Genomic DNA, 16,703 nt, shown 5'->3' on the forward strand with positions numbered 1-16,703 from the left:
TACATTTCTTCAAAATAGTCAATGTGTGGAGGTTGGAGTATGTCAAGGGCAGAGAGTACCTAAGAAAAGGGAAAAAAAAAAAAAATTTAGAGAACTATAAAGGAAACAACATATGACATAAATGCAAGTAAATACTGTTAACATGTTAATGATTTAAGGTTTAGTTACAATTGCCCACTGAGATTAAATTTATCAGTCAAGAAACACAGTCTTGAACATTAAGATGAGTTTATAAATTTACTGCTTAAAGGATAATTCTATCTATACCAAATGAGGCAATTGGGTTATACTAAATGCTACCAGAACCCCTGAATAGGATCGTGTTAGAAAGAAATGTTCTACTTTTAATAATCAGTATTGCTCTAAGAGCATAAGGAGCCATACCTACCATTTATTCCTTTATTCTTCTGTTAAAAAAAATGTTTCACGTATAATTGAAACCTACATAATTTTATTAACCAATGTCACCCCAATAAATTCAATTTAAAAAGAAAAAGAAAAAAAATGTTTCAATAAGTGTGTTCTACCTGACAGGCACTATGGCGGGCTCTCAGGCTATAAGAACAAAACTAATATTCCTACTCTCATGACTGGGGAAGAGGAAGGCATTAAACAGTTACACAAATATATAATTATGACATTTATTATTGTGCAGGGAAAAAGTAAAGAGGAGTGTGGAGAAAAAACTTCCCTGTGGTAATACTACTCTGAGTGGAAGGCTGAGTAGAAGTTGGTCAGGCAAATGCAAGTCATTGATGCAAGAAAGAACCAAGAGATTCTAGAAGCAGAAATGCCAGTGCTTATGGAATATAGTGGGTGGGAGAAAAACAGATTGGGATAAAACAGAAGAGAAAGGCAGGTGATAATCACATAAAATTTATTTAATTATGTTAAGCATTTTGAATTTTATCCCAAGTCCCCCAAAAAAGTCACTCAGGTGGGAAAAATACACTTTATGCCATTTGAAATTCAAGCCCTTTATAAAAGCTATCAATGTAGTATGCCATTGAAACATAACAAGTAGGCTTACTTCCCCTACTAGCTACTTTTTTAAGTCCCAATTATGATGTCACATTCAAGAATCTAAACCTACCTTGCTAGTGAAAAATACCAGGCTCAAAGGACAGGGAAGAAGTTATTTAACAGGAAGTAAATTCTGTGGCAGTACAAATTCAAATTTTCTGATTTTGAGCTTAGTTTATTAAGAAAACATTTTTAAAATTATGGATCATTTTAAATACGTAAAATGGGCAGAAGAGCATAAAGAATACTCATGTAGCTGAAACCAGTTTGGCTCAGTCGATAGAGCATCGGCCTGCAGACTGAGAGGTTCTAGGTTCAATTCCGGTCAAGGGCATGTACCTTGGTTGTGGGCACATCCCCAGTAGGGGTTGTGCAGGAGGCAGCTGATTGATGTTTCTCTCTCATCGATGTTTCTAACTCTCTATCCCTCCTTCTCTCTGTAAAAAAATCAATAAAATATATATATAAAAAAAGAAAACTCATGTAATTATATAAATACTCATATAAGTAAGCTTGGTTGTGATCTATACATGACCATTCTTGTTTCATCTATATCCTCCACTCTCCTTATATAATTTTGAATATATAAATACTAGGTTTATTTTAGCCATACATTGGTCAGTATCTTTAAAAGATAAAAAACTTAAAAAACATAATTATCAAATATAAAAATTTAATATTTTATTTTTGAACTGAATTAATACCAGTTTATTAAGAATAAGAACAGCCGAAACCGGTTTGGCTCAGTGGTAGAGCGTCGGTCTGCGGACTGAAAGGTCCCGGGTTCGATTCCGGTCAAGGGCATGTACCTTGGTTGCGGTCATATCCCCAATAGGGGGTGTGCAAGAGGCAGCTGGTCGATGACTCTCTCTCATCGATGTTTCTAGCTCTCTATCTCTCTCCCTTCTTCTCTGTAAAAAAAATCAATAAAACATATATTTAAAAAAGAAATGACCGCCAAGATCGATTTGGCTCAATGGATAGAGCGTCGGCTTGGGGACTGAAGGGTCCCGGGTTCGATTCCGGTCAAGGGCATGTGCCTTGGTTGCGGGCATATCCCCAGTAGGGGGTGTGCAAGAGGCAGCTGATCGATGACTCATCGATGTTTCTAACTCTCTATCTCCCTTCCTCTCTGTACAAAAATCAATAAAATATATTTTAAAAAAAAAAAAGAAAAAAAAGAAATGACCAATGTACTATATACACATGCATGTTTCTTAATACCACCAAATATGCAGTGCTCAATTTCCCCCCCAAATTTTTTTTTTAAGTTTGTTAGTCTAAATCAGGAGCTAAATAAGATTTACATGTTCTGGTTGATTTATTTCTTTTAATCTACAGATTTCTCTTCCATCTCCCTTTCTTTTTCTCTTGCAATTTACATGTGGAAAAAAACCTTATTCATTTTAAAGGTTATTCTTTTTTCAGCCAAGCATTTGTCACTTTAAAATTTTAAACTAAAACCTTCTATAATGAAAAACCTTCACCTACTTTAAACATAAACGTTTTAAAATAGTTTAGATGTTTATTATAAAAAATATCTAGTTTTCCTTTCTGAATTAAAATGTTTATACTTAGAAAAAGTAACAGATTTTCCAGTTTCTTTAAAGAATAATTTTTTATCATATAAAAGATTTCATTTCTATATTTAAAAAATCTATAATTAGTGTGCCAAAAATACATGTAAATTCATTTCTCATTATGTGATAGAACAAATTTTAACATGAATATCTGATGCCTGAGGAAGGCAGTTAGAAATTAGTGTTTTACTTGACATCTTTTGGACTCTAAACTCTGTATCTGAACAACATACATCCTGTCTTGCGGGAAAACAGAATGCCATGAGTGACGGCGTCCATTAGATGAAGCTATTTCATACTTCAAATCTATCTGCTATAATTAGAGGTTATCTAGAAGAAAGTGACAACCATACATTTAAACCTTGATAGAGAAGAATGAGGCTTTTTTACTCCAAATTTGATGAGGCTTTTTGTAGAAAAGCCATATAAGACAGGGTTAGACATTTGCACTCAAGCATTTAGCTGTGATTGTTAGCTTCAAAGGTGCAATATTTTAAACTCTGGATGGATTTTTTTAACTGCCTGTTGTTTTTTATTCCTGTTCTTTCTACCTAAAAATGTTATCAGAGAATGGTATGCCACAGTGTTTTAAGGTGGCACAGAACTAAGGCCAGGAGAAATTATCCAGGAATCTCAGAAGTGAGAAGTAAATTAGAACAGTAGCAAATTTTCAAACTCCAGACTTCATGCCTGACTCCTTATTTAAATAGACATGTGAGATTAACCTTATTTTGTAAATAGAGGAGGATGCTTAAGAGTTAAAGTATCAACAACCCTTCAAAGGATCTCAAATACAAAAAAAAGTAGGCATACTTTTTTTAATTAAAAAAAAACAAAAACCCACACAAATGAAAGCTTAAATAATGATCATTACCAAACAGTGTTTCAGCACATTTTTCAAATCGCTTATGAACTGGACAAAAGCTCATTATGATAGCCGCTGTTTAGAATTTTAACCTCTGTGATGATAGGAGAGTTATAGAAATTGGTTACTTAATGAGTAGATAGCTTAGTTTTTTTTTTCTTTTTCTTTTTCTAGTTAGCCCCTTATCAATAAAACAATTGTGAATAATCTCAATCCTAAATATAAAGACTAGAAATTTTGCTCTGGCTGGTGTCGCTCCCTGGTTAGAGCAGAGGCCAGCGTATAAAAGGATCTCAGGTTCAATTCCTGATAAAGGGTATGTACCTGGGTTATGGTTTTGCTCTCTGCCCCCAGTTGGGGCATGTGCAGCAGGCAACCAATAAATGTGTCTCTCACATAAATGTTTCTCTCTCTCATCACCCCCTGCTACCCTCCCACCCCCCAATTTCTGAAAAGCAATGGAAAAAATATTCTCAGGTGAGGATTAACAAAAAAACTACACGCTTAGCTGTTCATACAATTGAGTTAAATCCCATGTTTAGCAAAAGAGCTACCTCTTCCTCATTTTCTCCATCCCTCCCCCCCAATAGATTTTAAGTTCTTTAAGGTAGAAACTATATTATTACTATTATTTTTATAAAGTTGTAAGATATAGTAAAGTATACAAATCCTAAGTGAACAGTAATTCAATCCCCCCCCCCCCCGCCCCCCGAATGTGTAATAGGACACATTTTTATTCCATGGTTAAAATCCAGATCAAGAATTTAAGCATTTCATCAACCCAGAAGGCCTCTTTGCCTCTATCCTGTCAAAATCATTCCTCTCAGAGGTTACCCACTATTCTCATTTCTACCACCACAGATTTGTTTTGTTTATTCCTGAACTTTATATAAGTTGAATCACAGAGTCTTATGTATATAGCTTCTTTCACTTACTGGTATACCTGTGAGATTCACGGTTTGGATGACATTGAATATCCAGCTCATTTTGGGGAAAGCATGCCAATTAACCACACATCCATGTTGATGTGGATTGGTGGTTCATCCTTTTTATTAATGTAGAGTACATCATTATATGAATGGAATACAACACAATGTACTTATCCAGGATACTGCTGACAAACATCTGCGATGTTTCCCAATTTCTAGGTATTATGAATAAAACGGCTATGAACATTCATGTATAGGTCATTTGGTGGGTATATGTAATCATTTGTCTTGCATATACCAAGGGGTAGAACTGCTGGGTCATTGGGTAGGTGTGCCCCTCCCTGGGAGAGGACACACAGCTATCTTAATCACTCTCTGGCTTTGCTTTGTAATTTTATTACGTTTGTATTGGTTTTGCATGTTTCTGAGTTTTATATAAATGGAATCATACTGTGTTTATTCTTTTGTGGCTTGCTTTTTCACTCAATGTTTCTGAGATTTGTTTTTCAAATTAATGTGTGCAGCTGTAGGGCATTCCTTCTCCTTGCTGTAGTAATCCTTTGAATATAACACAACTTATTTTTCTATTTTGTTCACTGGTCCTTTTGTCTACCCTGTGTCTGTTCCCCTATGAGCTATTCTTGGTTCTTGTGCTTCCATATAGATTTTAGAGTTAGCTTGTCAAGTTTCACCAGTAAAAATCCCTTTGAGACTGTGAATGGAACCCAATGAATCTATAGATCAGTTTTGGGGGAATATACATCTATATAAAATTGAATTTTCCAGTTAATTTTATTTTGGTCTGACAGTAGACAGTGTATAATTTCTATGACTAAGAATGTGGTCTATCTTGGCAACTGTTCCATGTGAGCTTCAGGAAAATGTGTATTCTGCAGCTGTGGAGGCAGTCTATAGGTGTCAGTTATATCCAAGTTGATTGATGGTGTTGTTGAGCTCAACTATCCTTGAAAAGACACCACAATGAAAGATTGAACAAATAATAAGAGTTGAGAATTAAAATAATAGTATTTAAAAAACAATTTCAGAAAAGAGCTGGAAGATAAAAATCTCTCAAAAAATAGAAAAAGACAATAAGAGAGAAGAAAATCAGAGGATAAATCCTGTTCTCTCTGGATTTAACAGATGCTGGGCTTAATCAGAATTCAAGAGAGACAGAAAATGGAGGAAATTTTCTGGAACTGAGGGGCATACATTTCCACCTACAGCATAACAAACAATGACACACAGGAACATATCCTACTTATGGACCCGAAGAGGCTTTGTTTGAGTTAGATTAGACTAGTGGTTGACAAACGCATTAGTCAACAGAGCCATATCAACAGTACAACGATTAAAATTTCTTTTGAGAGCCGAAAACCGACTTCTATGCATGGGCCATGAAGTTTCAATCACACTGTACGTGCACGCCCACATGTGGTATTTTGTGGAAGAGTCACACTCAAGGTGCCAAAGTGCCGCATGTGGCTCTCGAGCTGCAATTTGCTGACCACTGAGTTAGACTATACAAAGGAAAACGAATGAACCTACTTTGTCTCCACTATCTCCTCTTTGCATCCTTTATTATTCTCAAGAGTACTCCAGAACGAAAAGACTGGGAAAAAGTATCTCCAAGAGAGAAATCACTGAAGTTATCATTCTAGACCCAGAGATTTATCTTTTTCTGTAATTTTCATTCATTCACTTACTCTTCAAATAGACTGCCTACTGTGTGTTTGGTGGTATTATCCAAGGACAAAAAATAAAATTAAATTAAAAAAAGCCCAAACTTGTATTACAGGGATTCTTTGCAGGAATCAATGGGTGTGAGGGGACTCTGAACGGGCTTCAGAGAACAAGTAAAAGCCTAAAACGACATGAAATTGTGTGTGTGTACATTTTTCCTAGAAAGGATCCATAACTTTCATCAGATTCTCAAGAGTACAAGATTGAAAAAAAAAAAAAAGGAAAATCTTTTTTCTTTGATGATATGATAACTGAGTGTGTGTGTACAAGCATGCACAAGAGCATGGATGGATAAAGTGAAGAATATACATATTCTAATTACTAAATAAATATTATAATTGATTTCAGAGAGGAAGAGAGAAATAGAAACATCAATAATGAGACAATCACTGCCTCCTTTATGCCCCCAGTACTGGAGATTGAGCCTGCAACCCGGCATGTGCCCTGACCAGGAACTGAACTATGACGTCCCAGTGCATAGGTTGATGCTCAACTACTGAGTCACGCCAGCTGGGCTAAAGTGAAGAAATTTTGCCAGATTTTATAATAGATCAAATTCTGACTAGACACTAGAGATAAGCCTAAACACCATCAATCTTTGCAAAGTTAAACCCATTACTGTTTGCCTAAGTTACTACTATATCAAGGTAAACATATCCTTTCAGATGAAAAACAACCTGTACATTGGAAAAATGAAAGATTGTGTGTTTATGTGTGTATCTCAGATCAACTGAAGTCAATGAATTGATATAGTGACTTTGTAGGCTCTGATCAAAAGGAAATACAAAGCCTCTTAGGGCTTTGTATAATAGCTATTCTTTGACATACAAAAACATCCAAATTAAAATCCAACCTTCCTACGACAGTTAATCTTTCTAAATGTCATTTCCATCATGACATCTCTTTCTTCTTCTATTAATCAAATCTTAATCTCAAAAGACTTATCTTAAGGTTTACCTTCTCCATATTTAAAGTATCTTTAAGCCTCTAAGTCCACACAACAATTTGTCCATTCTCCTTAATATTCACCTGAGAAGCTTAGGTACTACTGGGAGTCAACCCCGGAGATTCCAATTTAGGTGGTGTGGATGAGACCCATGAATCTCTGCATTTTTAAGGTTCACTGGTGATTCTAAAATAATTGTAGGTTTGGTTTCCCAGCTGTGTGGTATGAATAGGACACAAACTGTTCTGTATTAATGTTTAAACATGCAGGCAGCCCTACCATAGCACCATTATCACAGTACTTATCACATTATTAAACTCCTTTTAGGTAGAACCCCTAGAAGCTAATGTAGTTTAGGAATGTAGTATGTGTACAATAAAAGTTTACCAAATTAGTGAACAAGAGCTCTGAAGCACAACAGATTTAGATTCCCATCCTGTTACCTTCACCTTAGACAAGTTACTTAATTCTAAGCTTTGGCTTACTCCTCTGTAAAGTAAGGATGACAAGACTTATGTGACAAAAAAATTCTAAGGATTAAATGAATTAATGTATGTAAAACATCTAGCATAACCCCTGAGACATGATAACAAGTGTTATTAAACACCTAAAATTTTTTTTGTATCCTCCACACCACTAGCACTGCACTCTATAAACAGGACACAATTAATAAATCTGTTACCTTAACTATATAAAAAACCAGTTGCCTTTTTGACATTCCACACATAGCAGGTATGCTGGCCCTGAGATGCTTCTGGAGATAGATTGCAGAGCATAACAAATTTATTATGTGTAAAACAGTAGTGCCCTGCCATCTTCATTTCCAACCCTCTGCTTCACTTTTGAATATTCCTACAGAAGTCATAAGCACTCTCTTATGACAGAGCTTATTAGGAGCTTGAGACAGTGGTTGTTGTGTTTTAATAAGTGTGATTTTCAAGAATTCTGTTTCTTTTCTTACACAACTCATTCTAAAACTATCTATGTGACTTAATTAGTTACTCTATAGGAATAAAACATGAGGAAAAATACCAGCAGTAGTCTATTACACCATCCCTCTCATATATATATGTTCTTTTCATCCCTCCTTTATAAAAGATAGAGCTGAATATAATAAACCATTAAAACCCCTAATAAGTAAATTTCTGATGCCACCTTCAAAATATTTCCTCACTACGAATATCTTTCTTGAGTGACTGAAAATGTACATAAGGTTTGTACTCTTTGATGCTAGGGTGATACTCAGGCAAAAACTAAGCAAGCATCAGATATCATTCTAAATCACGTTCAAAATTTGAGGAACCAGTCATAAAACAGAAATAAGTGATATTTTTAAAGTTACTGAAACAAACACATTGCTAAGCAGTTCCAATTGACTAAAAGATAGCAATAACTAAGAAAAAAAGATCAAGGAAGATTTCAAGGGGGGGGGGGGCGGTAATCAATCAACAAAATATGTCAAGCCAAGGAGCTTCAAGTAAGTTTGATATTTCTAGTTTTACCAAATACTTTAAACATACAGAAATTTCTCTCTTTAAGAGAGAATCATACTTTGGCAAAAGTTCTAAAAGTTCCTGTGCCAACAAGAAATTATTACTATTTTCTGACAAAGATTTTAATTCATCAATTAAAATACTATAGATTGAGTACCAAATGCAGAATATAAGGCAGTTTTTCTTTTCAATGAAACTGCAAACTAAGAGTCTAGTGCTAATACCCCCCAGGTAAATTTCACATGAATCAAACTTTTAATTTAGTATTAGATGTGATGAAGCTATCTTTCAAAACAAAATAATTCTAGTTGCCGTTGAGACTTAACAAATTTAAACACAGCCACAAAAAAGCTAACCTATGTTACTTTAAGAGATTGCTGTCTTTTAAGAGGTGACTCTGCTTCCCTACATCTTGAACTTAATCTCTGATTAGTTATGAAGGATAAATATAAAGCATTTAAAATCAGGAACCAATTATTTTCATTTAAATCACCCAGACTACATATTATTCTCTACTTATTAATATTGTCCCTCAGTTAAATATTAACATTTCTTTATAACAATTAATACTTATCTGTCAATCAATGAGTCTTAGAATTTAAGTAAGTTAATTGTTCACAAAAAGGATCTAACTTGTCTCAGGTTTCCAAACCCATTTAATAACTTGCATATTTCTTTTTAACTCTCTTTTGTTTTTTACTAATATAATTAAGCATGCTTAGGAAACAGTTCATCCCAAACACCAATTTCACTTACATTATCATGTTTAAAAAAACACAACATCTTCAATTCCCGGAAGACCCTTTTGCAAGAGACCAGATTCTGGAAGACGTTGGGCATCTTTTTGAGTGCTACTCTCTTTCCATCTCTTGGATCTGTTACTGACCTAAAGAAGCAATATTTGGAGGAGAGGGGGAAAAAAGACAAAAACATCAATTCCAAGCCTTGTTCTTTAATGTTTTGGAGCATGACAAATATCTGTATCTTAAAAACTGAACATTAAATCCACTTTATAATGCGTAAGGTGCCAGTTAGAAAGAAGATTTTAAAAAAGTACACACCTATAATCAAAGGGAATGTTTAGCCAACACAATTCATTCGCCACGCTTTTTCCTTTATTTATTTTTAGAAAAGCAAGAGAGAATTTATTGACCGCAGCAAAAACACACTTAGGACAGTGAAACCGGAAGGGCATAGCAGAAGCAACAGAAGAGCGTAGACTGGGCTGCTTTGGCTCACTGGGAAGTCAGAGAAAGAGGGCCCTTGGAGACAGGTTCGACAGGTTCAGCAGATTAGACAGAGCTGCCATTGTCCACTGCTCCCCTGGTTGCAAGCCTTGCGGGGCTCTTGAAGTTTAGGAGATAATGTGCTTGTGGGGAAAGGAAATGGCATGGGCGTGCTTCCTGGAGGGAGAGTGCCACTTGTTCCTTTATTTTTATTCCTGTCCAAATTTTTATAAACAGTCACTCTTTCTGAGATGTTACTTAGTAATACATCTGTAATGGGAGGACTATTAGTGGCAAAGCCATTTTAAAGATGGAAGGAAAAAGGTATAGAACATTAACATAATTGAGGTCAAATTAGTTTTATATGCTGTATTTTCAGAACCAAATTCAATATGGGAGAGATGTTCATTCAGATGTCATCACATTTATTTAACATATCTCTTAGTTTCTCATATAAATGAACAGCTTTTAGTAATAAGGATTTCAAAATTTCAGTACCACCAGTAGTTGAACAGTGTCCTCTCATCAGAAGACTAAGTGCCAGTTTATGGCTGTAGCTTCTAGATTATGAGAAAGCCTTTTATTTCTCAGCTCTTGCTGTGATAGCTGCTTCCTATAAATACTATCTCTTTAATAACTCAGAGTCCCCTTTTTACTCATTTAGCCTTCTAACACATGTAAAACCAATTCCCTGTATTTCCTTCCCTATGTTTAAAATAAAATACTGTGTAGTTTCCATTTTTCTGACTGAACATAATTGATACAAATAGTTGTGTTTTCTCTTTTTAATCAATAAATTTGGTAAATATGGCCAAGTGACCATTTGGCAAATTGATTTTCCATAAATTAACACAAAGCTTTTACTTCCGTTCCACCCATCATCTGTGAACGTTTGTCCTTGTATAATTCACTAGAGGCCTGATGCACGAAATTCGTGCTAGAGTAGGCCTGCCTTCCCCAGGCTGCCGACAGGCACCCAGGACCAGGGCTTCCCTCACAGCCCTGGTTTTGTCTGGAAGGATGTGTGGTCTACTAGCACATTATGCTTTTATTATTATAGATTTCTATCAGGTTTATTTTGCTAATCATTTCCAGCTACCATTACCTTTCAGTTCTAGTTTCAGTGATCCAATGCTTTGGCTATCACTCTGGATTTGTGTCATTTAAAAATGACAGCCCCTGGGTCAGGTAGCTTAATTGTTTAGAGCACTGTGCTAATTAGTCCAAGATTATGAGTTCAAATTACAGCGGGGAGGGGAGGGAGATCTGGGGTAGATAAGAGATCAACCGAAGAACTTGTATACATCTATATAAGTATAACCAATGGACACAAAACTCTGGGGAGGGAGAGCATGTATGGGAAGCGGGGGGGGGGGGGGGGGGGGCGCAATGGTATATGTACACAGATCATAATTTAATTTTAAAAATACCAACCAAACAAAATGAAATGGAACCCAATGTATGGGAGAACATATTCGCCAGTCTGATAAAGGGTTCATCTTCAAAATATATAAAGAACTTATACAACTGAATGGACCTAGAGATTATTATGCTAAGTGAAATATGCCCATCCGAGAAAGACAAATACCAAATGATCTCACAAATACCAAATGAACCACATAAACTGATGAACAAAACAGAACCAGAGGCATGGATATATGGAAACAGACTGATAAATGTCAGAGGGGAAAGGGGTTGGGGATACTGAATAAAGGATTAGCTAAAGAACAGATATGCATAGCCCATGGACACAGACAATAGTGTGTTAAGGGCCAAGATGGGGGGGAGGGACTTGGTGGAGGTAGGCAAAGGGGGAGGGAATGGGGGACATCTGCAATAGTGTCAACAATAAAAAATTTAAATAAAAAAAGACAACCAAGATCCAAAACATTGTTTAAAATCCATATAAACTACAAAAGTAAAATAGGAAGGAAACTGAATCTATTTAAATCAGACAATTAAAAACATTTTTCCCCCCGTTTAAATATATCTCTGTAGGTAGAAGCCAGAAGAGAAAAAATGTCAATGAAATGGCAAGGAAGGAAATTTTTGGATCACGCATTGCATTTAATTGCCAATGTCTCTTGAATCTTCTTTAGTCTAAGACCGATTACTTAGCACTTCTTTGTCTTTCATGATATTGCCATTTTTGAAGAGTATAAGCCAATATTTTGTAAATTGTTCCTTAACTTGGGTCTGTCTGGTATTTTTCTCATGGTTAGTACAAGTTATGCATATTTAACAGGGATAATACAGAAGTGGTGTCTTCTCAGTGCATCACATTAGGAGACACATCATACCAATTTTCCCCATTACTGGTGATTAACTTTGATTACTTGAATGAAGTGTCTGTCAGGTTTCTCCACTGCAAAGTTACTATTTTCCCCCCTTTTAACTGTGTAAATATTCTTTTTTCTGATCCAATTTGACCTACTGCTTTTAGTACCCATTGATGATTTTTGCCTAAATCAATTATTACTATGACTGCTAATTGGTACTTTAATAATTTTAATATCCGCACAAAAATATTTGCTCTTACAAGGTTAGTGCTGTGCCTTGTTGTTTTAAGGTAAAATTCACAAAGCAGCCTTTATTTTATTATTCATGCAAAAGTCAGTCATGCCTGTGGCTGGTAACAATATAACCCTAATGAATGTGAATGGCTGTGCAGTAATTTCACGCCATGTTGAGTTTGTTCTCTGTTAACTTGAGGTAGCAGATGCCTTAATTCAGCACAAATAGTACCACAGAACTCAGATAAGTGTGGAAGCCTATTACACAGGAATTCTTTTATTTTCTTTGTTACTGAGAGGCTTCCTGTGCTTAGTTTCTCTGCTGCTGAAATACCCTGATTATTCCAACTGCACTTGCTAGAAGTTCCAGCGGTAGAGATAAGGAACAACATTTAGGGCAAATTCCTTCATTTCAGAAAAGAAAAAAGAAAAAAAAAAAGCAAAAAAAAAAAAAGTCTTCAAACAACAACTTACTTACCAGTCACTTACTTTCTCTACTAAATACTAGATGCCCTAAATAAAACAGTGTATCTGTCATCTTAACTGATTACCTTCATGGGCATTCAAGTTATACTAACAATATTTACTTTCTAAGTTTTAAATTAATGTGTGATTCTACAAACACTAAATTAAAAATAAAGTTTTAAGGGTTGTGGAAAAAGAATCCTTCCTTACATCTGCTCAGAGTGCATCAATCCTTTTCTGCACCTAATATACAAGTTCAACTGTTTTTTAAGCAGCAAAAATCCACAAGCCATTCTTCAGAGAGATACAGAGTCAGTCAAAGGAGTACAATACTGAGATCAGGAAGCTTTTTAGATCTGGTGTGGCCATTTTTATTGTTGTTTCTAGAAAATTGTGACCATTGCCACAAATCTGCTTAAGTTACTGACAAGCAGAAGGGTTGGAATGAAACAAAATAAAACTTATTATGGGGATACTCTCCCAGACACTAGATCTGTGATTTTTAACTGGTGAGCTTCAAGAATTTTTAAAACATGCAATACATGACTATTTGGTCAAGAGCAATGGCCTCCTTTGCCTTAGATTGTCAAATAAAAAAATGTCAACAGACAAAACACAGTAGCCATTTAGTGTAAATGAATCAAAATTATAATAATTCTTGTTGTCAGATGGGCAAAAATTTATTTTTTGGTGCACCTCAGAATTTTAGCAATTAATTTATGTGCCATGAGATTAAAAAAAAAGGTTGAAAATTGCTGAACTAGAATGTTACAACTTGAAATTAGTATAACTATTTAGTAAGAATCTCCAAGATAAGGTTTTTAACTATATTCAAAGCAAATAAATAACTTATATTGCAAATAAATAAATTATAATGCGAATGCTTCCACTTGGATTAAGAAATCAGGTTCTTCTAATTCTATTCACATAAACTTGTAATCAGTAATCTTCTATTTTTTTGCTAAACACACCATGTATGCCGGCTAATAATGTTGATTTTGTAATCAAAGAAAACAAGATAATTTCAAGAGAAACATCAAAAAGTGCGTTATTCAAAGTAATGTCCGTTGCTAGCTATGCATTTCTCCCATCTTTCAGATAATTTGTGGATACCTTCCCCATAGAACTTTTCTTGTTTTGAGGCAAACTATACAGAGACACAATTTTCCACTCCTTCCTAGCTGCTCATGAAATGCAAGTGCCATCGATGGGAACAATTGGTAATCTGAAGGAGCAAGCTCTGGTGAATACGGCGGGTAAGTTTATACTTCCCAGGCAAGATCTTTTAACGTGTCTTTAACTGGTTATGAAGTGTGTGATGGTGCGTTATCATGAAGCAAAATTATTCTACTTTGCCATGTCTTCTGGTCCATTCTGGTCAAATTCATCTGTTGTTGGTAGTGATCAGTATTAATGGTTTCACCTGGTTTTAGAAGCTCATAATACACCACACCTTCCTGATCCCACCAAACACAGAGCATTGTCTTCTTTCTGAAGCGATTTGGCCTTGCAGTCAATGTTGATGGTTGACCTGGGTCAACCCATGATTTTGTGCCTTTGGGATTCTCAAAATAAATCCACTTTTCATCGCCAGTCACAATTCTATGCAAAAAAGACTTTCTTTCGTGCCGTTGAAGCATCACTTTACTGACAACTTTTCAGCTTTCCATTTGTCTTTCGTTCAGTTGATGTGGCACCCATTTTCCTTCCTTTAAAATCTTTCCCATTGCTTGTAAATGATTGGAAATGGTTTGCTGAGCAACGTTTAATCTTTCTTCAAGTTGTTTTTGAGTATGACACACATCTTCACCCAATAATGCTTGTAACTGTTGGTCTTCAAACTTTTTCGGTTGACCTGGACATTCTTTGTCTTTCACATAGAAATCATCACTTTTAAAGTGTTTAAACTAGCGTTCATAAGTATCTTGAGATGGAGCATATTCACCATAAGCTTCCCGAAGTATACAATAACTTTCAGCAGCACTTTTCTTCAAAATAATGAATTAAAACTTCCCTCAAATGCTCTTTTTTTGGCACAAAATTTGACATTTTTAAGCATAAGAACATCTATGATATTAACATCTTCAAAAAGTTTGACATATGAAGTTTTGAAGCTTGCTGTCAATACAACAAAATAGCACACATACAAATTATCTATCTATCTATCTATCTATCTATCTATCAACATATGTGTAACTCCATCTAGTGAAAAGAAAAAAATCAACATTATTAACTGGTACACATGGTACAATTACTGTCAACTGTACTAATACAGTACATATTTCAATAGAACCTACCTAGACTCTAAATATTCAGATTGCTTTAGCGTTCATTTTAAAATTTATTTCCTTAAAAATTATATTTACTTGAATTTAGATTAAATCTGAGGAAATAGCAAATTATGAGGCAAAATTTCTGACAGCAAAGTCTAAAAAACGTATTTTATTTGTAATTTAGTATTTGTTTTATGTTCAAGGATATTATAGATTAGGGAATAAGTAATTTATTTTTATATCTTTTTAATCAGAATTTTAACAGGCTATAGTTTGTGTATACTATTGTTATAATTTACAGAGCTGCATATTATTTAGGAGAACAAATCTAAGCATCCCCATGTCCATGCAAAAATACATTAAAAAATTATTATCTTTTATATTTAGTTTCTTCCATTGGTTGGGGGTTTCTGATTTTTTAAATGTTTATACAAATTTGGTATTTGCTGAATTAGCTCTACACATATACTGAGTGGCCAGATTATTATGATCTCTGAACGCATAATAATCTGGCCACTCAGTGTATACTGACCAAAGAGTTGAGATTTTAAAATAAGGTTTTTCCATGTATAAGAACTGCATTGTGGATAGTTAGAAAGCAGCAGAGGACTTACTAACCAGAGGCTGGGGCCACTAACTCCTGGTCCCTTGACATATCAAGATTTGCAAGTTTTCCTTATACATAAGTACACTGAGTGATCAGATTATTATGCGTTCAGAGATCATAATAACCTGGCCACTTAGTGTAAGTGATTCTTTTTTTAAAAAAATATTTTTTTATTGATTGAAGAGAGGAAGGAAGAGGAATAGAGAGAGGTAGAAACATCAATGAGAGAGAAGAAATAATTGATTGGCTGTCTCCTGCATGCTCCCCACTGGGGATCTAGCCAACGACCTGGGCATATGCCCTGCCCAGGAATCGAATTATGATCTCCTGGTTCATAGATCAACGCTTAACCACTGACGCATGCTGGTCAAGCAAGAGATTCTTTTCATTTTTAAAGAAAGATACTTATAAAATGACCCCCAAATTTGTTCATCTGAAATTATAAGAAAAAAAGACCTTATATAGTACCGAAACCAAAGCAGTGAAATAGTTCATTCTTTTTCCTCATAACCTAACAGTACTGATAAGAAGAAAAAACATCCTCATTTAACTGAAAGAGTTAAATATGAACTTAAACATTCTCTAATGATGTGTTTAAGTAAATAGAAATAGCAATGATCCCAGCAGGTGATATAGTACTAGGCTAAGTACTGGGCCATTCTGATCTCTACTGAGACACCTAGAGGTGCTGATAAAGGAGTAAGGCTATACCTGGTTTGGCTCAGTGGATCAAGTATCAGCCTGCAGTCTAAAGGGTCCCGGGTTCGATTCCAGTCAAGGGTACATGCCCGGGTTGTGGGCTTAATCCCCAGTAGGGTGTGCAGGAGGCAACTGATCAATGATTCTCTCTCATCATTGATGTTTCCATCTCTCTATCTCTCCCTCTTCTCTCTGAAATCAATAAAAATATATTTATTAAAAAAGGAGTAAGGTAATATCAGGCTGTCATATTTATTTTCAAATACTTATGACTAGTGAGTAAAGTCCAACTTTTAAGACCTCCTCAACTCCCCACTAATTAATAATCATTAAGTTAAAAC

General features: G+C 35.1%; 1 protein-coding gene across 2 annotated transcripts in view; it reads right to left on the reverse strand.

The window, feature by feature from the left end:
- NLK (nemo like kinase) overlaps positions 1–16,703 on the reverse strand; it is a 123,166-nt gene that overhangs the window by 51,824 nt on the left and 54,639 nt on the right. For both annotated transcript variants that reach the window (XR_004982753.2, XM_036408546.2), the window contains exons 2-3: positions 9,336–9,465; positions 4–59 (exon numbers count right to left, since the gene is read on the reverse strand). Coding sequence is in view for 1 of the 2 variants with exons in the window: in XM_036408546.2 (XP_036264439.1) it covers positions 4–59; positions 9,336–9,465 (186 nt within the window). In the remaining variant the exon portion in view is untranslated. The remainder of the gene's footprint in view (positions 1–3; positions 60–9,335; positions 9,466–16,703) is intronic.

Source organism: Pipistrellus kuhlii, unplaced genomic scaffold (assembly GCF_014108245.1).
Source record: "Pipistrellus kuhlii isolate mPipKuh1 unplaced genomic scaffold, mPipKuh1.p scaffold_m20_p_39, whole genome shotgun sequence".
In the NCBI taxonomy this organism is placed as follows: domain Eukaryota; kingdom Metazoa; phylum Chordata; class Mammalia; order Chiroptera; family Vespertilionidae; genus Pipistrellus; species Pipistrellus kuhlii.